The following is a 25,256-nucleotide window of genomic DNA, read 5'->3' as shown; positions in this document are numbered from 1 at the left end:
GGAGGACAACTTGTATAACAATGGATACTGTTGCAAAGTCAGAAGCTGAATGCATAGGAAATTTTAAACTTAGATGAAACACATCAGACAATCACAGATTTCAACACAAACTGCAAAACCATCCATTCAAATGGTTGTACATTTGTTGTTATGGAAGCTTAGCGAGCGCTAATGCATTCTTCATATTTGGTGGTTAAAGTGCAAACGGTCTTTATAAAGTGTCATGTTGGCACAGTACCCTATGAAGTTTGCTTGACGTTCAACATGTTTCTCCAATATTCTGTTCAAAACTTTTTCCAAAATGCCTTCATCAGTTCTAGTAGTCATAAACTACACTCTCACTTAAGACCACATATTTACAAAATGCTAAAAGGTTCACCTGAAACATTAAACAGCATTTTCTTTTTAGATGCTAATGGAAAACAGTGCATTTCCAATATTTTCTATGTTTATTTGGCATTTAGATATCTGAAATTTGATATGTAAAATAATATTCCAAACAGCTTGCATCGTGATGTGTTGCATTGCAAGTTTATACCTTTACATCAGAAGCATTGCTTTAGACCCTGCCCTCTAAAGCCTGGCTACCCGAACAAACCCGACTACCTGTCGAGTCGGGTCTGTATTCTGCGTCCAGCATTCGGGGTCGGGTCGGACTGTACTGTTTTGTTTTGGATTGTTTTCGTTTTAATCTACGATTTTTTCTGTTTCAATAATGTTTGTTATTTTCGGGTCGAGTCAGGCATTTAAAAAAATTGAAGGACTCGGGCCCAGGTCAAGTTTGGGTTGGCTGTTGTCGGGTCGGACCCGGATTGGGCTTTAATTTTATACTTGAACCAAGCTTTACTGTCCTCAGCCCCAAAAAAGAGCCAGTCCAAGTTGGTCACTCGTCCAGCTGCAAGCTTTTTCTCAAGTACCCAGAGGAGTAAGTAGCCTTTGTCCAAAGCTCAGAACATTAGGATACAAGAAAGCAGTTAGAAGTTATGTGTTTAAGCCAAACAACATGATCCTGAGGTAAGGAAGCATAGGATATTCATTATTTTGTATTTTTATGCTAAGACGAGTTGCACTGATTAAGTTAAATGAGTTGACCATAACTCTTGCTCTGTACGTTCAACTTGCTGTCCGAGGAATAAAGCAACTTAAAAATGTTCATTCTAGTCTTTTTTCCAAGTGCAAGCCTTTCTGGACCTGGCTTACAGCGCCAAACGCTTCAAGACCAAATCCACCAATGTGACAGCATCCCCCCCAATTTAATGTGGAGCCGGGAGGAGCACACCCACTACACAATAGGTAAGTTTAAAAAAAAGAAATACTTCACCTTTCCCAATATGGTCGGTGGCCGCTTCTGGTGTAAAATGAGCCACATACATCATCAACTATATTGGACAACTTAGGTGCTTTTTACACCTATTTTACAGGTAAGGTGTGATCCAACTTCTAGGCCAAAAACTGTTTCTCTGCTCCTTCAATTAAGTTTCCTTCTTCTCTCGGAGCTTGCTTCATTTAATCTCTCCTCTTCATTTACTGCTCTTCCTCTAACACTTCCAATTTATCCTCTTGCGCCCACCAGTTTCTTTCTTGCTTGTCCTTGATTAATTTTTCTTGCTGATTTTCTGTCCTCTGCCATTCATTTGGAGCATTTTACAAGGCAGCTCCCAGTATGTCTCAAATATATTACGCAATTGCCTCCTTTGTACAGATATTCAGTTTGTCCATTTTGCCTTGGTCAGAAGAATAATACTGGAGAGGATTTGGGTGATCGATTATCAAGCAGAAAGGCCAGAATTTAGAGTGCTGAGTCCTAGCTAAAATTTATGCTCTTGCGCGTTAGCTGCAAGGAGCCTAGTAAAATATGGCAACCTTAAAATACCTTTACCTTCAAAAAATGTTAGGCTACAATTATATAGTGGAATTCTACACATTGATCATTCAGCTGCAGTCATATTAAGCATAGAATCTTTGGCTGAATGCATCAAATCAAGCACAGCAACCTGGGGATAATGGGATATAGGCATCACAATTCATATATGATATAATTCAAACTGTTATGTCACATCTGTAAGTTCTACGCAAAATGTCTGATCCTAGTGGGCCTATAATTAGCAGCTTTAAAAATCATAAAACGCAATCTAAGGGGTAACTGAAGGATGCCAATTATACAGGTATCTTAGCTTTATAACATTCAGATTCCGTAACTTCACTACAGTATCCTTTACATCTTGCATATGAACTCTAACATTAAAGTAAATGATTGGTTGGTGAGTATTTTCTCTTTTTTGTGTAATTGAGGTAAGTACAACATGAAATAAGAATATAAGCATAAGAAGGACTAGAGGCATTAATTAAAATTTAGTTAAGAAAATAATGAATTAATTAATACAATAAAGATGGCAGGGCAGGTAACGTATTGCAGCAATAGCATTTGGGAGCCGGTGGAATTCAGTGTAATCCACAGCAGCCACATCTGCAGTAAGTGTCTGCGGCTCGAGGATCTTCAGCTCAGAGTTAATGAGCTGGAGGCCAAGTTTCGGACTCTGCGATGCATCAGGAAGGGGAAAGTTACACTTTGTTCTGGAAGGTAGTCACACCTCTTAGGCTGGGATCTTCTGATTTGGTCCGTGGCCAGGGGCAAGAGGGTGTGACTGCAAGTCAGACAGATATGGGGATCGAGAAGGTAGAAATGGAGAAGCCTCAGCCATTGCAATTGTCCAACAGGTTCAAGATTCTTGCAGCTTGTATGGACAAGAGTGGGGGCTGTAGGGTGAATGAGCAAACTGACCATAGCATCATGGTGCAGCGAGCCATTCAAATGGGGGGAGTAGATGGAAATGTAGTGATAGTATGGGACGGTATAGTCAGGGAGATGGACAGTTCCCTGCAGCCGACAGCAAGAGTCCAGAACAAATTGGCTTAGGATAATAAGATTAGATAGTTGAATGCATTACTCAAAGATTGGTTTGGAAGAAATAGGTTTTCAATCATAGGGCACTGGCACCAGTACTGGGTAAAGTGAGAGCTGTACCATTAGCATGGTCTTCATCTGAACTGTGCTGGGACCAGTGTTCTGGCGAGTTGTATGGCTGGGGCTGCAGAGAAAGCTTTAAACTAAACAGTTGGGAGGAGGAAACACCTGAGAAAAGATGTGGTAATTTAAAGAGAAAGGACAAGGTAATAGAACAGGGTGGCGATATGGGTAATGACAACCAAAACGTGGCAGGAAGGGACAGAGTGTATAAACTGAAGAGTGCACCGGCAGATAAGGCCAGAATTTGCAAGAATGGTAAAAAGCCATAATTGAAGGCTCTGTATCTGAATGTGCGCAGTATTTGTAACAAAATGGATGAATTGATAGCACAAATAGAAATAAGTATGTATGACCTGATAGCCATTTCAGAGACATGGTTGCAAGGTGACCAAGGCTGGGACCTAAATATTCACGGGTATTTGACATTTCGGAATGACAGGAAAGTAGGAAAAGGTGGTGGGGTAGCTCTAAGGATGGCATTAGTACAATAGTGAGAGATGACCTTAGTTCAGAAGATCAAGATGTAGGATCAGTTTAGGTAGAGATAAGATGTAGCAGAGGTAAGAAGTTACTTGTGGGAGTAGTTTACAGGACTCGGAACAGTAGCTACACTGTAGGACAGAGTATACAGGAAGAAATAAGGTGGGCTTGTAAGAAAGGTACCAAAATAATCATGGGTGATTTTAATCTTCACATAGATTGGCTGAATCAGGTTGGCAAAATAGCCTGGAAGATAAGTTCATAGAGTGTATTCGGGAAAATTTTTTAGAGCAGTATGTTCTACTGCCAACCAGGGAGCAGGCTATTTTAGACCTGGTAATGTGCAATGAGACAGGATTAATTAATGACCTCATAGTAAAGGAGCCTCAAGGCAACAGAGTTCATAACATGATAGAATTTCACATTCAGTTTCAGGGTGAGAAGTGTGACTCTAAGCTTAATGTCTTAAACTTAACTAAAGACAATTACAAGGGAAAGAGGATAGAGTTGGCTAAGTGAACTGGGAAAATAGGTTAAAAGGTAGGACAGTAGAGAAGCAGTGGCAGACATTTAAGGAGATATTTCATAACTTTCAGCAAAGGTATATTCTACTGAGAAAGAAGGACTCTGAGAAGGATGCACCATCTATGGCTAACTAAGTAAGTTAAGGATAGTATCAAATGAAAGTAGCAGTGTGTTCTGGAACAATAGGTGCAGAATCAGAGTTGATTAATTAAGTTATTAGGTCAAAAGTGAGAATTCCATTTATTTCAGCAAAGAGGAAAGACCCTGCCTAAGATCACCATCTTTAAACTACATGTAGGCAGAGACGAGTTGGCCTTGAAAACCCTACCTGAGAAATCGAACCAGGCTTTTGCCATTGAACTGTGATTGAGATATAACAAGAAAAGTCTGCAACAATGCATCCATTCTCCTGAATCTTCCAAATTTTTCTTTTCAGTGAACCAGAGAAAAAGGAAAACCAGGCCTATACTGTTTCAATTCTTCACCTGGGGCAAGTTTTACAGCGAACTGTTTTTAAAACCATCAGACCTTAAATGCGTGTTATCTTTTAGGTTGCGTTTGCTGACAATGCTACCACTAGGTGGCGCTGCAGTGGAAGGACTAAATAAGGCGCTGCTCAAATAATCACACGAAGGAAACCTAACCTAAACACATGGCAGCACACAATGGCGGGAGGGAGAAAGCGAGCAAGCAGGCCGGGGACGTTGGGGGGTGGTGCGGAGCGGAGTGGGACGGGGGGGGGGGGGGGGGGGGGTGGGCGGGGCGAGTGGAGTGGGCCGGGGACGTGAGGGGGAGCGGCCGGAAAGAGCAGCGAAGGGGGGAGCGGAGCGGCCGGAAAGAGCGGGGGGGGGGGGGGGAGCGGAGCTTGACACATGGGTGAATACCCATTGGCGTTGCATTGCCATACGCGTAAAGCGCATGCGGAGAGGCCGACCAGGCGCGTTGCCCAAAGATGCACATGTCATGCGATGACGTCATCAGCGCATGCGCTAACCAGTCCTGGCAAGTCGGAACGCAGCACACATGCAGAGAGCAGGAGCCCGTCTGCGCATGTGCGCACCTTGGCATAGCCTGATGACGTCAGTGGCCGGCTGCGTTGTCAGGAATCACTTTGTATCTTTTAATCTCTATCTTTTCTTGTGTGTGTGCGCGATAATGGGTGAAGTTGCGTATATTTTCAGGTGTTGTAGAAGAAACATTTATCTTTCTTTTAAACTTATGAGAAAACCCGGTCATTTGTCTGCTGACCGTTATAACGCTTAGGGGTTAAATCAACTTTTAAAAACAGGCTGTCTTCAGTCAGTTGAGAAGCGAAAAGAGGGGAAACCATCCCTATCATCTCCCATCTGTCTGCAACAAAGAGTTTCTACAAGTATTTAAAAAGGAAAAGAGGAACTAAAATGAGCTTTGGTCCCTTAGAGGGCGAGACTGGGGAATTAATAATGGGAAACAAGGAAATGGCAGACATGTTGAACAGGTATTTTGCCTCTGTCTTCACTGTAGACGACACAAAAAACATCCAAAGAACACTTCAAAATCAGAAAGGTAAAAAGGGAGAGAGGAACTTAAAACAAACAAACAATCACAATCACTAGGAAAAAGGTACTGAGAAAACTATCAGAACTAAAGGCTAACAAATCCCCTGGGCCTGATGGCTTGCATCCTCGGGTCTTAAAAGTGGCAACAGAGATAGTAGATCCATTGGTTGTGAGCTTCCAAAATTCCCTAGATTCTGGAAAGGTCCCAAGCAGATTGGAAAATCACAAATGTAACATCTCTATTCAAGAAAGGAGGAATATGGAAAGCAGGAAACTACAGGCCAGTTAGCTTAACATCTGTCATAGAGAAAATGCTAGAATCAATTAAGGAGGTAAAAGCAGGACATTTAGAAAATCATAATACAATCCGACAGAATCAACATGGTTGTGAGAAAGGGAAATCATGTTTGACTAATTTATTAGAGTTCTTTGAGGAAGTAACAAGCAAGGTGGATAAAGGAGAACCTGTAGATGTGGTGTACTTGGATTTCCAAAAGGCATTCAATAAGGTGCCACATCAAAGGTTACTACACAAAATAAGAGCTCATGTGTAAGGAGTAAACATATTAGCATGGATAGAGGATTGGTTAGCTAAAAGAAAGCAGAGAGTAGGGATAAATGGGGCATTTTCAATTTTGCAAGTTGCTACTAGCGGAGTGCCACAGGGATCAGTGCTGGGGCCTCAACTAGTCACAATCTATATCAATGACTTGGATGAAGGGACCAAATGTATTGTAGCCAAATTTGCTGATGACACAAAGATAGGTAGGAAAGTAAGCTGTCAAGAGGACATAAAGAGTCTATAAAGGGTTTTAGATAGGTTAAGTGAGTGGGCAAAAATTTAGCAGATGGAGTATAATGTGGGAAAATGTGAACTTGTCCACTTTGGCAGGAAGAACAGAAAAGTAGCATGTTATTTGAATGGAGAGAGATTGCAAAACTCTATGGTACAGGGGGATCTGGGTGTCCTGGTACATGAATCACAAAATTAGTATGCAGGTACAGCAAGTGATTAGGAAGGCAAATGGAATGTTGGTGTTTATTGCAAGGGGAATAGAGTGTAAAAGTAGGGAAGTTTTGCTTCAGCTGTACAGGGCATTCAGTGAGAGCACATTTGGAGTACCGTGTACAATTTTGGTCTCCTTGCTTAAGGAAGAATAAAATTGCATTAGAAACAGTTCAGAGAAGGTTCACTCAACTGATTCCTGGGATGAAGTGGTTGTCTTATGAAGAAAGATTGAGCAGGTTGGGCCTATACTCATTGGAGTTTAGAAGAATGAGAAGTGATCTTATTGAAACCTACAAGATCCTGAGGGGACTTGACAGGGTGGATGCTGAGAGGATGTTTCCCCTTTTGGGGGAGTATAGATCTAGGGGACAGAGTTTAAAAATAAGCAGTCTCCTAACTTAGACTGAGATGTGGAGAAATTTTTTCTCTGAGGGTCGTTAGTCTGTAGAAGTATCCTCCCTAGAGATCAATGGAGGCTGGCTCATTGAATATATTCAAGGCAGAGTTAGGTAGATTTTTGATTGACAAGGTAGTCAAAAGGTTATTGGGGGTGGGGGGGGGGGGGCGGTGGACAGACAAGAAAATAAAGTTGAGGTCACAATCAGATCAGCCATGATCTTATCGAATGGCGGACCAGGCTCGAGGGGCCAAAGGGCCTACTCCTGCTCCTAATTCTTATGTTCTTGTGTTCTATGTTTTAAATGTTCAGTCACAGTTGCAATTATTTGGTGTACATATAAAAAGCAATTTATTAGCCACATTCCTGAAATAAAAGTAAGCTTTTGATTTTCTGTATTGTGATTTCAGTTTTTTTTTAAAAAAGCAAATAAAATCTTTCTATTCCGAATGGATGACCCTAAATGCTCTGCCGATGACTTTCCCCTCTCTGTGGAAGGAGCAACTAGCATATGCTCAGTACTTTCCCTGACAATGTAGGATATAACCAGGAACTTATGTTAATGGATTAATAGTCCAGAGACATGGACTATTATCTGGAGACAGAAGTTCAAATCCCACCACAGGACCTGAAGAATCTATACAAAAATGGACTGAAAAGCTAGCATCGGTAATGGTGGCTATGTAACAACCAGTTCACTTTTTCTTTCTTTCTTTTGGGCCTCCTTATCTCGAGAGACAATGGATACGCGCCTGGAGGTGGTCAGTGGTTTGTGAAGCAGCGCCTGGAGTGGCTATAAAGGCCAATTCTGGAGTGACAGGCTCTTCCACAGGTGCTGCAGAGAAATTTGTTTGTTGGGGCTGTTGCACAGTTGGCTCTCCCCTTGCGCCTCTGTCTTTTTTCCTGCCAACTACTAAGTCTCTTCGACTCGCCACAATTTAGCCCTGTCTTTATGGCTGCCCGCCAGCTCTGGCGAATGCTGGCAACTGACTCCCACGACTTGTGATCAATGTCACACGATTTCATGTCGCGTTTGCAGACGTCTTTATAACGGAGACATGGACGGCCGGTGGGTCTGATACCAGTGGCGAGCTCGCTGTACAATGTGTCTTTGGGGATCCTGCCATCTTCCATGCGGCTCACATGGCCAAGCCATCTCAAGCGCCGCTGACTCAGTAGTGTGTATAAGCTGGGGATGTTGGCCGCTTCAAGGACTTCTGTGTTGGAGATATAGTCCTGCCACCTGATGCCAAGTATTCTCCGAAGGCAGCGAAGATGGAATGAATTGAGACGTCGCTCTTGGCTGGCATACGTTGTCCAGGCCTCGCTGCCGTAGAGCAAGGTACTGAGGACACAGGCCTGATACACTCGGACTTTTGTGTTCCGTGTCAGTGCGCCATTTTCCCACACTCTCTTGGCCAGTCTGAACATAGCAGTGGAAGCCTTACCCATGCGCATGTTGATTTCTGCATCTAGAGACAGGTTACTGGTGATAGTTGAGCCTAGGTAGGTGAACTCTTGAACCACTTCCAGAGCGTGGTCGCCAATATTGATGGATGGAGCATTTCTGACATCCTGCCCCATGATGTTCGTTTTCTTGAGGCTGATGGTTAGGCCAAATTCATTGCAGGCAGACGCAAACCTGTCGATGAGACTCTGCAGGCATTCTTCAGTGTGAGATGTTAAAGCAGCATCGTCAGCAAAGAGGAGTTCTCTGATGAGGACTTTCCGTACTTTGGACTTCGCTCTTAGACGGGCAAGGTTGAACAACCTGCCCCCTGATCTTGTGTGGAGGAAAATTCCTTCTTCAGAGGATTTGAACGCATGTGAAAGCAGCAGGGAGAAGAAAATCCCAAAAAGTGTGGGTGCGAGAACACAGCCCTGTTTCACACCACTCAGGATACCAGTTCACTAATGAAAAGAAATCTGTTGACCTTATCTGGTCTGGCATATATTTGACTCCAGACCCATAGCATTATGGTTGGCCTCTGAAATGACCTAGCAAGTCACTCAGTAGTTTCAAAACTGCATGATAAAGCATAATAAGAATAAAACTAACATCTGGGGACTTGTGCCAAAATGGGGAGAGCTGTCCCACAGACTAAGCAAGCAGCAATCTGACAGTCTTGCACAAAGAATCCCAGCCAACTTCCAGACACCTCCATAACCATCCCTCAGTACATCCTGTCCTAAAACGTAGGACATCGAAGATATTAATCTCTGGATTACTCTCAGTGCCACATGCCAGCAAGAGTAGAAATAGAAAGATAAGGAGGATCAATGCATGGCTTGAGGAATGTTGCAGAAGGAAGGGTTTCAGATTCTTGGGCATTGGAACTAGTTCTGGGGAAGAAGACATCTATTCAAAAGAGACCAGGTGCACCCCACCCCAACCAGACTGGATCTAATGTCCTCGTGGGGTGGTTCACTAGTGTGGTTGGGAGGGTTTAAACTAAATTGGCAGGGGGTTGGACACCAACATATAAAAGTAGAAAAGAGGAATAAAGGGCATAAAGGAGTGAGAGTGTTGGATAATATTAGAGAATGAAGTAGTACCATATTAGATAGGAGCAGACTAAGGACTATGAGGAATACAAAGACAGGTCTAGAATGCACGTAAATAAACGTGCAAAGTATGCTGAATATGGTTGGTGAGCTACAAACACAAATAGCCAAGATGGAATATGATGTAGTGGCAATAATGGAAACGTGGCTTACAAATGGTGAGGACTGGGCACATAATATTGACAGATAGAAAGTGTTCAGGAAAGATAGGGAAGAAAATAGGGAGTTGAATTGGCAGTACTGATTAGGGAACACATTGTAGTGTTGGGAACAAGAGAACGTCCTTGAAGGGGCAAAGCGAGAATTCATTTGGTTAGAGCTGAGGAGCAAAAAGGGTATGATCACGCCACTGGGGTATTCTACAAGCCTCCAAATAGTGAGAGAGAAATAGAGCAGCAAATCTGCAGAGAAATCATAGATGTGCAAGAACTATAAAGTGGTGGCAATGAGGAGCTTTAATAGAAAGTTTAAGGCACAGAAAGAGGCCACTTGGCCCATTGTGTCTGTGCTGACCAAAAAACAATCCACCTATTCTAATCCCACCTTCCAGCATTTGGTCCGTAGCCCTGGAGCTTACGGCACTTGAGGGGCATATCCAGACTCCTTTTTAATGATAAAAGCAAAAGACTGCAGATGCTGGAAATCTGAAATAAAAACAAGAAATGCTGGAAATACTCAGCAGGTTTGGCAGCATCTGTGGAGAGAGAAGCAGTTAATGTTTCAGGTCAGTGACCCTTCTTCAGAACTAGCAGATATTAGAAATGTGAAAGGTTTTAAGCAAGTAAAGCGGGGGTGGGGCAAGAGATAACGAAGGAGGTGTAGATAGGACAAGGTTACAGAGAATAACCGACCAGAAGGTCATGGAGCAAAGGCAAACTATATGTCAATGGTGTGTTGAAAGACAAAGCATTAGTACAGATAGGGTGTTAATGGACTGAAAACGGAACAGCCACAAGCACAAACATGAAAAAAACAGTGGGTAGGCAACTGAACAAACTAAGATAACATAAAATAAAATAAACACAAAAAACTCCTTTTAATGAGTTGAGGGTCTCTGCCTCAACTACCTTTTCAGGCTGGGAGTTCCAGACCATCACCACCCTCTGGGTGAAAAAGTTTTTCCTCATCTCCCCTCTACTTTTTCTACCAATCACTTTAAATCTATGCCCCGGCGTCACTGACCTCACTGCTAAGGTGAACAGACCCTTCACCTCCACTCTATCCAGGCCCCTCAAAATTTTGTACATCTCCCCTCAGCCTTCTCTGTTCCAAGGAGAACAAGCCCAGCCTATCCAAACTTTTCTCATAGCTGCATTTTTCCAGTCCTGGCAACATCCTCATAAATCTCCTCTTGTACCCTCTCTAGTGCAATTACCCAAATATCGATTGAGATAATGTTAAAGTAAAAGGAAAGGGGAGGAGGAATTTCTGAATGTGTTCTGTAGAACTTTCTAGACCATATGTTCTGGGTCCAACTAGGAAGGAGGCACTGTTGGGGAATTAGGTGGCCAAGTGTCTGTGGGAGAACACTTATATAAGAGTATCATCATATCACAAGGTTTAGATTAGTAATACAGAAGAGCAAAGAACAATTTAAAGTAGAACTTCTAAACTGGAAGACGGGGAGGGGGGAGGCGTCCGGCGGGGGTCGTGACCCTAGCAAGCGGGCCAGCCCATTGCCTGCACATCCTCCAGGCTGACGCTGCGCTCGTGGTTGCCATCCAGCTCTTCTTCCTGGCTCCCAGCAGTGACAGCGGAAGGGCGATCGAGACCGGATTGAGGCACTGAGCCTCGATGACCACCTCATGGGCACTCGGGCCACCTGCTCCTCCCTGTCGAGCTCCCAGTAGACTGAAAAAATTGAAAATACACACCATGGTTTTTTTGTGTGTGTGCTCGCAGCAGTGTTCTGAAGATTAATCTTTAATTGCTGGAGACTCCAGCTCTGCCTGCTGGAGTTGTGTACCTATCACAACCTCTGCATCACCAACTCGTTCTTTCACACTAAACCCTGTCACCAGGTTTCATGGAGGCACCCAAGATCATGTCGTTGGCACCAGCTGGACCTCATTGTCACAAGGCAAGTCTCTATAAACAGCGTCCAAATCACACGCAGCTGCCACAGTGCGGACTACGACACCGACCACTCCCTGGCGTGCAGCAAAGTTAGAATCAAACCAAAGAAGCTACATCACTCCAAGCAGAAGGGCCGCCCGCGCATCAACACTAACAGAATTTCTTATCCACAGCTGTTACAGAAGTTTCTAAATTCACTTGAAAAAGCCCTTCAAAACACTCCTACAGGGGTTGCAGAGACCAAGTGGGCCCATATCAGAGATGCAATCTGTGACTCAGCAACGTCCACGTATGGCAAACGTGAGAAGCAGAATGCAGACTGGTTTCAATCTCACTTTGAAGAGCTGGAACCTGTCATAGCCGCAAAACGCACTGCACTGTTGAACGACAAGAAAGCCCCCAGTGAGTTAACATCCGTGGCACTTAAAGTAGCCAGAAGCGCTGCACAAAGAACAGCCAGGCGCTGGGCAAATAACTACTTGCAACACCTATGCAGTCATTCAGCTGGCCTCCGACACTGGAAACATCAGAGGAATTTATGATGGCATTAAGAGAGCCTTTGAACCAACCACCAAGAAGATTCCACCACCCCCCCCAAGCCTAAATCAGGGGACACGATCACTGACCAACACAAGCAAATGGACCGCTGGGTGGAGCACTACCTAGAATTGTACTCCAGGGAAAATGTTGTCACCGATACCGCCCTCAATGCAGCCCAGCCTCTGCCAGTCATGGATGAGCTGGACAAACAGCCAACACAATCGGAATTCAGTGATGCCATTGATTCTCTAACCAGTGGAAAAGCCCTTGGAAAGGAAGGCATTACCCCTGAAATAATCAAGAGTGCCAAGCCTGCTATACTCTCAGCACTCCATGAACTGCTCTGCCTGTGCTGGGATGAGGGAGCAGTACCACAGGACATGCGCGATGACAATATCATCACCCTCTACAAGAATAATGGTGACCACGGTGACTGCAACAACTACCGTGGAATCTCCCTGCTCAGAATAGTGGGGAAAGTCTTCGCTCGAGTCGCTTGAAACAGGTCCAGAAGCTGGCTGAGCATGTCTACTCTGAGCCACAGTGCGGCTTTCGAGCAGAGAAATCCACCATTAACATGCTGTTCTCCCTTCGCTAGCTACAGGAGAAATGCCACGAACAACAGATGCCCCTCTACATTGCTTTCATAGATCTCACCAAAGCCTTTGACCTCGTCAGCAGACATGGTCTCTTCAGACTACTAGCAAAGATCGGATGTCCACCAAAGCTACTAAGTATCATCGCCTCATTCCATGACAATATAAAAGGCACAATTCAGCATAGTGGTGCCTCATCAGACCCCTTTCCTATCCTGAGTGGCGTAAAACAGGGCTGAGTTCTCCCACCTACCCTGTTTGGGATCTTCTTCTCCCTGCTGCTCTCACATGCGTTCAAGTCTTAAGAAGGAATTTCCCTTCACACAAGATCAGGTGGCAGGTTGTTCAACCTTGCCCGTCTTAGAGCAAAGACCAAAGTATGGAAGGTCCTCATCAGGGAACTCCGCTTTGCTGACGATGTTGCAATAACATCCCACACAGAAGAGTGTCTGCAGAGACTCATCGACAGGTTTGCGGCTGCCTGCAACGAATTTGGCCTAACCATCAGCCTCAAGAAAACGAACATCATGGGACAGGACGTCAGAAATGCGTCATCCATCAATATCGGCGACCACGCTCTGGAAGTGGTTCAAGAGTTCACCTACCTAGGCTCAACTATCACCAGTAACCTGTCTCTTGATGCAGAAATCAACAAGCGCATGGGAAAGGCGTCTGCTGCTAAGTCCAGACTGGCCAAGAGAGTGTGGGAAAATGGATCACTGACACGGAACACACAAGTCTGAGTGTATCAAGCCTGTGTCCTCAGTACCTTGCTCTACGGCAGCGACAACGTATGTCAGCCAAGAGCGACGTCTCAATTCATTCCACCTTTGCTGCCTCCGGAGAATCCTTGGCATCAGGTGGCAGGACCGTATCTCCAATGCAGAAGTCCTCGAGGCGGCCAACATCTCCAGCATATACACCCTACTGAGCCAGCGGCGCTCGAGATGGCTTGGCCACATGGAAGATAGCAGGATCCCCAAGCACGCGTTGTACAGCGAGCTCGTCACTGGTATCAGTCCCACCGGCCGTCCATGTCTCCACTTTAAAGACGTCTGCAAACGTGACATGAAGTGACCACAAGTCGGGGGAGTTAGTTGCCAATGATTGCCAGAGCTGGCAGACAGCCATAAAGGCGGGGCTACAGAGCAGCATGTCGAAGAGACTTAGCAGTTGGCAGGAAAAAAAACAGAAGTGTAAGGAGAGAGCCAACTGCGTAACAGTCCCAACAACCAATTTTTTTTTTTATTCATTCATGGGATGTGGGCGTCGCTGGCCAGGCCAACATTTACTGCCCATCCCTAATTGCCCTAACTGAGTGGCTTGCTAGGCCATTTCAGAGGGCTGTGGCTCTGGAGTCACATGTCGGCCAGACCAGGTTAGGACAGCAGATCTCCTTCCCTAAAGGACATTAGTGAACCAGATGGGTTTTTACAACAATTGACAATGGTTTCATGGCCATCATTAGACTAGCTTTTTAATTCCAGATTTATTAATTGAATTCAAATTCCACCTTCTGCTGTGGTGGGATTTGAACCCATATCCCCAGAGCAATAACAACAAAAACAAGAAATGCTGGATTCACTCAGCAGGTCCCCAGAGCAATACCCTGGGTCACTATTCCAGTGACTATATCACTACGCCACCGCCTCCCATTTTATCTGCAGCGCCTGTGGAAGAGTCTGTCACTTTAGAATTGGCCTTTATAGCCACTCCAGGCGCTGCTTCACAAACCACTGGCCACCACTAGGCGCTTACCCATTGTCTCTCAAGACAAGGAGGCCAAAGAAAGAAAGTATAGAGATAGAAGACCTGGGAGTTCATGTGCATAGGTCTTTGAAGGTGGAAGGACATATTGAGAGAGTATTTAACAAAGCATATAGGATCTTGGGTTTCATAAATAGAGGTATTGTGCACAAATGCAAGGAAGCTGTGATGAACCTTCATAAAGCTCTGATTAGGCCACAACTAGAGATAGAGTCGTACAGCATAGCAACAGGCCCTTCGGCCCACCGTGTCCAAGCCGACCATGCCTATCTATACTAATCCCACCTGCCTGCATTGATTCCATATCCCTCTATGCCTTGCTCATTCAAGTACCTGTCCAGATACCTCTTAAATGTTGCTATTGTTCCTGCCTCCACCACCTCCTCTGGCAGCTCATTCCAGATACCCACTATTCTTTGTGTGAAAAATTTACCCCTTTGATCCCCTTTAAACCTCCTCCCTCTCACATTAAATCTATGCCCTCTAGTTTTAGTCACCCCTACCATGAGAAACAGACTCTGGCTATCTACCCTATCTATGCCTTTCATAATTTTATATACCTCTATCATGTCCCCTCTCAGCCTCCTTCGCTCCAGGGAAAACAGACCCAGCCTATCCAATCTCTCTTTATAACCCAAGCCCTCCAAACCAGGCAACATCCTTGTGAATCTTTTCTGCACCCTCTCTAACTTAATCACATCTTTCCTGTTGTGTGGCGACCAGAACTGCACACAGTACTCCAAATGCGGCCTAACCAACGTTGTATACAACTGTAATATGACGTCCCAACACTTGCACTCAATGCCTCGGCCGATGAAGGCAAGCATGCCATACGCCTTCTTCATTACCCTGTCTACCTGTGTTGCCACTTTCAGGGAACTATGTACTTGCACCCCAAGGTCTCTCTGCTCAACAACACTCCCCAGGGCCCTGCCAGTCATTGTTTTTGTCCTGCCCTGGATGAACTTCCCAAAATGCATCACTTTGCACTTGTCTGCATTAAATTCCATTTGGCAATCCCTTGCCCACTTTCCCGGTTTATCTATATCCTGTTGTAACCTTAGACAACCTTCTTCACTGTCCACTATACCACCAATTTTGGTGTCATCTGCAAACTTAATAATCATGCCCCCTATATTCACATCCAAGTCATTAATATATATAACAAACAACAGAGAGCCCAGCACCGATCCCTGCGGCACACTACTGGTCACCGGCCTCCAATTTGAAAAACAACCCTCCACTACCACCCTCTGCCTCCTATCACCAAGCCAATTTTGTATCCAAATGGCTAGCACACCCTGGATCCCATTTGTTCAAACCTTCCGGACCAGCCTACCATGCGGGACCTTGTCAAAGGCCTTGCTAAAGTCCATGTGGACAATGTCCACCGCCCTGCCCTCGTCAATCCTCTTGGTCACCTCTTCAAAAAACTTCAATCAAATTCGTGAGACATGATTTCCCATGCACAAAGCCATGCTGACTATCCCCAATCAGACCTTGCCCTTCCAAATGCATATAAATCCTGTCTCTCAGATTCCCTTCCAATAACTTTCCCACCACTGATGTAAGGCTCACCAGCCTGTAGTTCCCTGGCTTATCCCTGCTGCCCTTCTTAAAGAAAGACACAACATTAGCTATCCTCCAGTCTTCCGGTACCTCACCCGTGGCTAACGATGATACAAAAATCCCTGCCAGGGCACCAGCAATCTCCTCCCTTGCTTCCCATAGCATCCTAGGATACACCTGGTCAGGCCCTGGGGATTTATCCACCTTAATGCGCTTCAAAACCTCCAACACCTCCTCCTTTGTAATGTTGATATGCTCCAGGATATCGCTGTTCCCTCCCTTGAACTCACTAGCTTCCATGACCTTCTCCATGGTAAATACAGACGAGAAGTATTCATTTAAGACCTCTCCCATTTCCCGTGGCTCCACACATAGATTACCACACTGATCCTTAAGGGATCAGTGAGGGATCTCTCTCCCTAGCTACCCTTTAACTCTTAATATACTTATAGAATCTTTTAGGATTCTCCTTTATCTTACCTGCCAGGGAAATCTCATGGCCCCTTTTCGCCCTCCTAATCACCACACTTTAGGAAGGATTTGAAGGTCCTTGAGAGGGTGCAGAGGACATTTAGCAGAATGATTCAAGAAATGAGGGAATTTAGCTATAAGGTTAGGTTGGAGAAGCTGAGGTTGTTTTCCTTGGAGCAATAGAGGTTGGGGGAGATCTGATAGAAATCTACAAGATTATGACAGGTTTAGATAAGGTTGACAAAGAAAAGTTGTTCCCATTAGTTTTTGGTTCAAGGGACTCTTCTTTTGGGCCTCCTTATCTCGAGAGACAATGGATACGCGCCTGGAGGTGGTCAGTGGTTTGTGAAGCAGCGCCTGGAGTGGCTATAAAGGCCAATTCTGGAGTGACAGGCTCTTCCACAGGTGCTGCAGAGAAATTTGTTTGTTGGGGCTGTTGCACAGTTGGCTCTCCCCTTGCGCCTCTGTCTTTTTTCCTGCCAACTACTAAGTCTCTTCGACTCGCCACAATTTAGCCCTGTCTTTATGGCTGCCCGCCAGCTCTGGCGAATGCTGGCAACTGACTCCCACGACTTGTGATCAATGTCACACGATTTCATGTCGCGTTTGCAGACGTCTTTATAACGGAGACATGGACGGCCGGTGGGTCTGATACCAGTGGCGAGCTCGCTGTACAATGTGTCTTTGGGGATCCTGCCATCTTCCATGCGGCTCACATGGCCAAGCCATCTCAAGCGCCGCTGACTCAGTAGTGTGTATAAGCTGGGGATGTTGGCCGCTTCAAGGACTTCTGTGTTGGAGATATAGTCCTGCCACCTGATGCCAAGTATTCTCCGAAGGCAGCGAAGATGGAATGAATTGAGACGTCGCTCTTGGCTGGCATACGTTGTCCAGGCCTCGCTGCCGTAGAGCAAGGTACTGAGGACACAGGCCTGATACACTCGGACTTTTGTGTTCCGTGTCAGTGCGCCATTTTCCCACACTCTCTTGGCCAGTCTGAACATAGCAGTGGAAGCCTTACCCATGCGCTTGTTGATTTCTGCATCTAGAGACAGGTTACTGGTGATAGTTGAGCCTAGGTAGGTGAACTCTTGAACCACTTCCAGAGCGTGGTCGCCAATATTGATGGATGGAGCATTTCTGACATCCTGCCCCATGATGTTCGTTTTCTTGAGGCTGATGGTTAGGCCAAATTCATTGCAGGCAGACGCAAACCTGTCGATGAGACTCTGCAGGCATTCTTCAGTGTGAGATGTTAAAGCAGCATCGTCAGCAAAGAGGAGTTCTCTGATGAGGACTTTCCGTACTTTGGACTTCGCTCTTAGACGGGCAAGGTTGAACAACCTGCCCCCTGATCTTGTGTGGAGGAAAATTCCTTCTTCAGAGGATTTGAACGCATGTGAAAGCAGCAGGGAGAAGAAAATCCCAAAAAGTGTGGGTGCGAGAACACAGCCCTGTTTCACACCACTCAGGATAGGAAAGGGCTCTTCAAGGGACTAGGAGACACAGATTTAAGGTTTTGGTTAAGAGATATAGGGGGAGGATGTGAGGAAGAATTTTTCTTTAACACAGCGAGTGGCAATGACCTGGAACTCCCAGCTTATGAGGGTGGTGGAAGTGGAGATTTCAAAAGGAGATTGGTTAGACACTTGAGGGAAATAAACTTGCAGGGCTACGGGGATAGTGTGGAGGAATGGGACTGATTGAATTGCTCTACAGAGCCGGCATGGACTTGGTGGGCTGGATGGCCTCCTTCTGTGCCATAATGACTAACAAAGACTCACCCAAAGATGGCAGCGTAGTGCTAGACAGTTGGGAGGCCCTGCAAGTCTTCAACATTGACATGGAGCTCATGAAGTTTCATGGCATCAGGTAAAACACGGACGAAAAAAAGCTCTGCTGATTACAACCTACTGTCCTCCCTCAGCTGATGAATCAATACTCCCCACATGTTGAACACTACTTGGAAAAAGCACAGAAGGCAGCAAGGGCACAGTATGTACTCTGGGTGGGGGACTTCAATGTCCATCAAGAATGGCTCAGCAGCACTATTACTAACCAAGTCATAGCTGCCAGATGGCAAAAATGCCAACAGGAGGGAAAAACCTCCGACTATGACAGCATTGGTATGAGTGACCACCGCACTGACCTCGTGGAGACAAAGTCCTGACTTCAGACTGAGGACATCCTCCAGCAAGCTGTTGCTTGACTAGTTTATGGGACAGCTTTCCATCATGTTGTGTGGCACTATCACGCGCCCTTAGTGCCCTGAAAAGGTGGTGGTGAGCCGCCTTCTTGAACCGCTGCAGTCCATGTGGCAAAGGTACTCCCAAAGTGCCAGGATAGGTTCAGAACAAATCGAGCAGCTCAAAACCGGGCATCTGTGAGGGGCTATGGGCCATCAGCAGCACAGCAGAATTGTATTCCCCCACAATCTGCAACCTCATGGTCCAGCACATCTCTCTCTACCACTACCATCAAGACAGGGAGTGTACTGTAGAGATGCATACCAGGAGCAGCATCAAGCATACGAAAAAATGAATTGCCAACCTGCTAAAAGGTACAACACATGCTTACGTGCATGTAAACAGCAGAACCAACAACGGATGCAGTAAGCTATAGACAAAGATGTCATCCCATAACCAACAGATCAGATCAAAGCTCTGCAGTTTTGCCACATACAGTCATGAATAGTGGCAGACAATTTAACTACTAACTGGAGAAGGAGGCTCCATGAACATCCCCAACCTCAATCACGGAGCAGCCCATGCTAAAAAGAAAGGCTGAAGCTCTTGTAAACTTCTTCAGGCAGAAGTGCTGAGTTGATGATCCACCTCGGCCTCCTCCTGAGGTTCCCACCATCAGAGAAGCCAGTCTTCAGACAATTCGATTCACTCCACATGACATCAAGCAATGGCCGAGCTCACTGTTTACAACATAGTCTACAGGCCCCAATAACATTCCGGCCGTAATGCTGAACGCTTGCGCTCCAGAACTAGCCAAACCATCCCACTACAACTGCAACGTTGGTATCTACCCGACAAAGTGGAAAATTGCTCGGGTGTGACAATGTTGAAAATGCTTGTCCCTTTAATTAACCAGGATTTACTTCAAAGTTAATATGAGCATCACTTGCTCTCTTGCAGCTTGTATTTAAGGGCTCGGTTTTTGCCTAGTCAGGGGAGTTACTTCTGTACAGGGAGTTAGCCCAGAAGGGAAGAGTGGAAACTGGTATTTGTACTGAACAGTGGATTGAGAATAAAACAGTTGTGGATCACAGATTGTCTCCTGCTTCCTGATTTTGGTGAATGGATATCTGCCAATTGATCAGGTGTGTCCTACCCACAAAAAGCAAGACAAATGTGACCTGGCCGATTACTGCCCCATCAGCTTACTCTCAATCATCAGCAAAGTGATGGAAGGGGTCATTGACAGTGTTGTCAAGCGGCACTTCCTCACAAATTATTTTCTCACCGATGCTCAGTTTGAATTCCACTCAGCTTCCGACCTCATTACAGCCTTAGTCTAAACTTGGACAAGAGAGGTGAATTCCAGAGGTGAAGTGAGTGTGACTGCCCTTGATATCGAAGCAGAGTTTGACCAAGTGTGGCATCGAGCCGCCCTATTAAAATAGGCATCAATAGGAATCAGCGGGAAAACTCTCCACTGGTTGGAGTCATAGCTAGCACAAAGGAAGATGGTTGTGGTTGTTGGACACCAATCATCTCATTCCCAGGTCACTGCTACAGGAGTTCTTCAGGGCAGTGTCCTAGGCCCAACCAACTTCAGTTGCTTAATAACCTTCCCTCCATCATAAAAGATCAGACTTGAGGATGTTCGTGTACGATTGCAGTGTTCAGTTCCATCTGCAACCCCTCAGATAATGAAGCCGTCTGTGCCCACATGCAGCTAGATCTGGACATCGTTCAGGCCTGAGTTGATGTATGGCTCACATGTTACGTGCCACTTAAGTACCAAATAATGACCATCTCCAACAAGAAAGAGTCTTACCACAGCCACTTGACATTCAATAGCATTACTATCGTCGAATCAACAACTTATGTTGATACTGCACCATTAACGTAATAAAATGTCCCAAGGTGCTTCACAGGGCATTACAAAACAAAATATGACACTGAGCCACATAAGATAAGCAAGAAAAGCTTTGTCAAAGAGGTAGGTTTTAAGGAGTGTCTTAAAGGAGGAAATTAAGGTAGAGACACGGAGGGGTGTGAAGGGAATTCCAGAGCTTAGGGCCTAGGCAACTGATGATGCTGCCACCAATGGTGGAGCAATTAAAACGGGGATACTCAAGAGGCCAGAATCAGATTAGCGCAAATATCTCGGAAGGTTTTGGCGCTGCAGGAGATTACAGAGATAGGGAGGGGAGAGATGATGGATAGATCTGAAAACAATGATGAGAATTTAAAAATCAAGATGCTGCTTGAACGGAAGCCAATGTAGATCAGTGCGCACGTGGGTGACGGGTGAGCAGGACTTGATGTGAATTAGGACATGAGCAGCAGAGTTTTGGATGACCTCAAGTTTAGAGAGGGCAGAATGTGGGAGACCAGCCAGAAGCGCATCGGAATAGTCGAGTCCTGAGGTAACAAGGGCATGAATGAGGAGTTTCAACATAAGATGAGCTGAGGCAGGAGCAAAGTTGGGTGATGTCAAGGAGGTGCAAAAAGGTGGTCTTAGTTATGGCGCAAATATGTGGTCAGAAACTCACCGAGGTCAAATATGACACCAAGGTTGCGAAGAGTCTGGTTTAACCTCAAGACAGTTGCCAGGGAGAGAGATGGATTAGAAACCCCCAACATCAACATCCAAGGTCCAAGGTTGTTGAGTATTCTGCAGCAAGTGACTCACCTCCTGACTCCACAATGTCTGTCCACAATCTACAAGGCATAAGGGAGGAATGTGACGAAATACTCCCGACTTGCCTGAATGAGTGTAGTTCCAACATGAAAGATGTTCAACATTATCCAGGACAAAGCATCCATCTTGATTAGCACCTCATTCACATTTCACCTTAGCATTTACTCTCTCCATCACCAGCACAACGTGGCTGCAGTGCGTACCATCTACAAGATGCACTGCAGCAACTTGCCAAGGCTTCTGACAGCACCTCACAAACTCATGACATCTACCACCTAGAAGGACAAAGGCAGCAGGTGTTAGGAACACCACCACTTTCAAGTCACAGACCATCCTGATTTGGAAGTATATCACTATTCCTTCATCGTTGCTGGGTCAGAATCATGGAACTCCCTCCCTAACAGCACTGTGGGAGTACTGTCACCAAACAGACTGCAGCAGTTCAAGGCAGTGGCTCACCACAACTTTCTCAAGGGCAATTAATCTGGTCATGCTAGCAATGCCCACATCCTGTGAATGAATTAAAAAAGTCATGCGGAAATACAAGTGTGAAACTGTCTTTTGCAGTTACTGGCTCCACTGCACCATCTGGAGTGATGCATCACTTCATGCATGCTGTCCAAATTCTAAAGTAAAGGTTGCTTAAATGAACAGCCCTACCTTGTTAATGGCACAGGATGTCCGTTCTCTTAAAGAACCACTGCTGGTCTTCATGATCTTGGATAAGTCCTCACGGGCAGCCAAAAGATGTGCTAGAGTTATAGTAGATAGAAGTGACAAAGTGTGCCTTTTTGGTTGATAAACCTTTGCCATATTGTCTGTATTTGCCTAGAAAACAAAATTCTAAGTTTTATTTTTCTGTAATTACTAATTACAATTGTTTTTTTCTGATCGTCAACTTCATTGAAAATATTCTTGGAAATTTACGTATTCATTCATGATTAGAATGGTTTCTTGAAATTTCGAACACTGTTGGCTTATATTTCCAGTATATTAATCAAAATCAATTGCTCTGCTCAGCTGAAAGACTGACTAGTTAAACTGGAAACAGTTTAGCTGACAAATATACAGGAAATAAAAATGTTATTAACCAAAGGGTACGGATGGCTCTGGTTTTCTAAACTAGAGGTGCAATTTAAATTCATAGAATGGACCCCAGCATGGAGGGTGGGTCCTCTATGAATATGCAGCATAAAGCTTGCAAAATAGCCCTAATGTTTCAAAGGAGAAGTTACAACGTGGATAGCTGAAGGATATTAAAGCACAGAATAGGGGCAAGTGAATATCTCAGATTGGTGAGAGGTAGTCAGCAGTGCAACCTCAAGGATCAGAGTTGGGACCTTTCTTTCTCCATTTACATAAATGATTTGAACACGGAGAAAAATTGGCCAAGGCAAACTGTGCGGGAAACTCCAAGAAGACAGAGAGAATAAAGGAGGAGGCATATACAGCTCATTAGTTAAATCTGAAATAAACACATTCTGGAAAAAAGAACAGCAAGTTGAAACACATCAAATTCTCAACAAAATCTTCAAGTGCAATTATAGAGATTTCAAAACCAAGCATGCAGGTGGCAAATAGGATTTTCGGTTTTAAATAGGGCTGCATTTGCTGACAATGCAACCACTAGGTGGCACAGTACTGGCACATGCACAAATGCAGCCTCATCCACAGAAACATCACTGTCTGTGACACCTCAGTCAGCTGCCAGTAATAAAGATGGTGCTGCTCAATTTGTCACAAAAGGTAAACGCAGCCTTAAACCCAAATCCCCAGTGGCTGCGATCGCCGCCTCCATCCCACCCCAACAGTACCTGTGCTAGTACTGAACCAGGTAATCGCATTGTAAGGCATCTTTCAATTAGCTCTTTGTATGATGCTCATTATTCTAACATATTGGTTTTGGAAATAAGATTCATGTGGCTTATTCTCTTGCACAATTATAGCAGTGCAAATGTTTTCTGGGATATAATATTCAGATAGAAGCCATCACGCTTCTCTTTGCTACTCCCTCCCACGCTCGTCTGCTCGCCACGTCTCTCCCCTCCGCCACTTCAACGGTTCATTCTCCTCCCCTCGCTTCTTCGGGTGGCGAGGCGGGGAGCGATCAGCCGAAGGGGGAGAAGCAGCAAGGCAGGGAGTAAGCGGCCCGGTTCCAGCACGGGATGACGTTTTAGAGTACATGCGTGAATTAATCCTGGCCAGCCGGGTGCTGACGTAGGTTGCATATGCCAAGCACCATACTGGCAGGAAGAAACTGTTCTACGCATGCGCACAGCTAGGAATGCACTCATGACATTGGCACTTGGCTGCGTTGTCAGGAGCCACTTTGTTTAAATATACTGGCAATGAATGAAAAGAAAGGCGATAATAAAACACAACGGTTAGGGCTCAGCTGGCGTACTGTGTGCAATCTTAAAAGCCGGATTGTCGAAATTATATTGGGAACAAGGGAAAAGGTGCAGCTTAGATTCACAAAATATCATAACCAGAATATGACACAAGGGCCTTAATTAATAAAGCAAAGAAGTTTATGCGGAAATTACAAAAAGGTGTCTTCACTGTAGAAGATACAAAAAACATCCCAAAGATACTTGGAAAAATAAGAGGTAAAAGGGAGGGAAGAACTGTAAAAAATCACAATGACCAGGGAAAAGATATACTGGGAAAACTATTGAGTTAAAGGACCTGATGTCCGACATCCTAGGGTATTAAAAGAAGTGGCTGCTGAGATAGTAGATACATTAGTTGTGATCTTCCAAAATTCCCTAGATTCTGGAAAGGTCCCAGCAGATTGGAAAATAGCTAAAGCAACACCTCTATTCAAGAAAGAAGGGAGAAAGCAGGAAACTATAGGCCAGTGAGCCCAACATCTCTCATGGGGAAAATGCTAGAATCTATTAAGGAGGTTATAGCAGGACATTTAGAAAACCACAATACGATCAGGCAAAGTCAATATGGTTTGTGATAGGGAAATCATGTTTGACTAATTTATTAGAGTTCTTTGAGGAAGTAATAAGTAACGTGGATAAAGGGGAACCTGCAGATGTGTTTTTTAAAAAAATATTGTTACATGAGATGTGGGCGCCACTGGCAAGGCCATCATTTGTTGCCCATCCCTTGAGGTGATGGTGAACTGCCTTCTTGAACTACTACAGTCCATATGGTGCGAGTACACTCACAGTGCTGTTAGGGAGGGAGTTCCAGGACTTTGATACCAGCGACAGTGAAGGAATAGCGATATATTTCCAAATCAGGATGGTGTGAGACTTGGAGGTGAACTTACAGGTGGTGGTGTTTCCATGCATCTGCTGCCCTTTTTCCAGGTAGAAGAGGTCGCGGGTTTGGAAGGTGCTGTCGAAAGAGCCTTGGTGAGTTCCTGCAGTTCATCTTGTAGATGGTACACACTACTGCCACTGTGCATTGGTGGTGGAGGGAGTGAATCTTTAAGGTGGTGGGTGGGGCGCCAATCAAGTGGGTTGCTTTGTCCTGGATGGTGTTGAGCTTCTTGAATGTTGTTGGAGCTGCACTCATCCAGGAAAGTGGAGAGTATTCCAGCACGCTCCTGACTTGTGCCTTTAGATGGTGGACAGGCTTTGGGGAGCCAGGAGGTGGGTTATTTGCCACAGAATTCTCAGCCTCTGACCTGCTCTTGTAACCACAGTATTTATATGGTTGCTCCATGGTAATGCCATTGAATGTCAAAGGGAGATGGTTAGATTCTCTTATTGGAGATGGTCATTGCCTGGCACTTGTGTGGTACAAATGTTACTTGCCACTTATCAGCCCAAGCCTTAATGTTGCCCAGGTAATG

The 25,256-nt window shown here is 45.1% G+C and overlaps 1 protein-coding gene across 1 annotated transcript in view; it reads right to left on the bottom strand.

Moving 5' to 3' along the window:
• Positions 1-25,256, bottom strand: part of LOC137373880 (protein FAM98B-like) — a 66,257-nt gene that overhangs the window by 2,023 nt on the left and 38,978 nt on the right. Inside the window, exon 7 of the mRNA XM_068039407.1 lies at positions 22,103-22,270. Within this exon, the coding sequence (XP_067895508.1) occupies positions 22,103-22,270 (168 nt within the window). The remainder of the gene's footprint in view (positions 1-22,102; positions 22,271-25,256) is intronic.

Source organism: Heterodontus francisci, chromosome 9, assembly GCF_036365525.1.
Source record: "Heterodontus francisci isolate sHetFra1 chromosome 9, sHetFra1.hap1, whole genome shotgun sequence".
Taxonomy (NCBI): domain Eukaryota; kingdom Metazoa; phylum Chordata; class Chondrichthyes; order Heterodontiformes; family Heterodontidae; genus Heterodontus; species Heterodontus francisci.
Note: the sequence above shows the minus strand (reverse complement) of the source record. Positions and strands in the feature narration are given on the sequence as shown.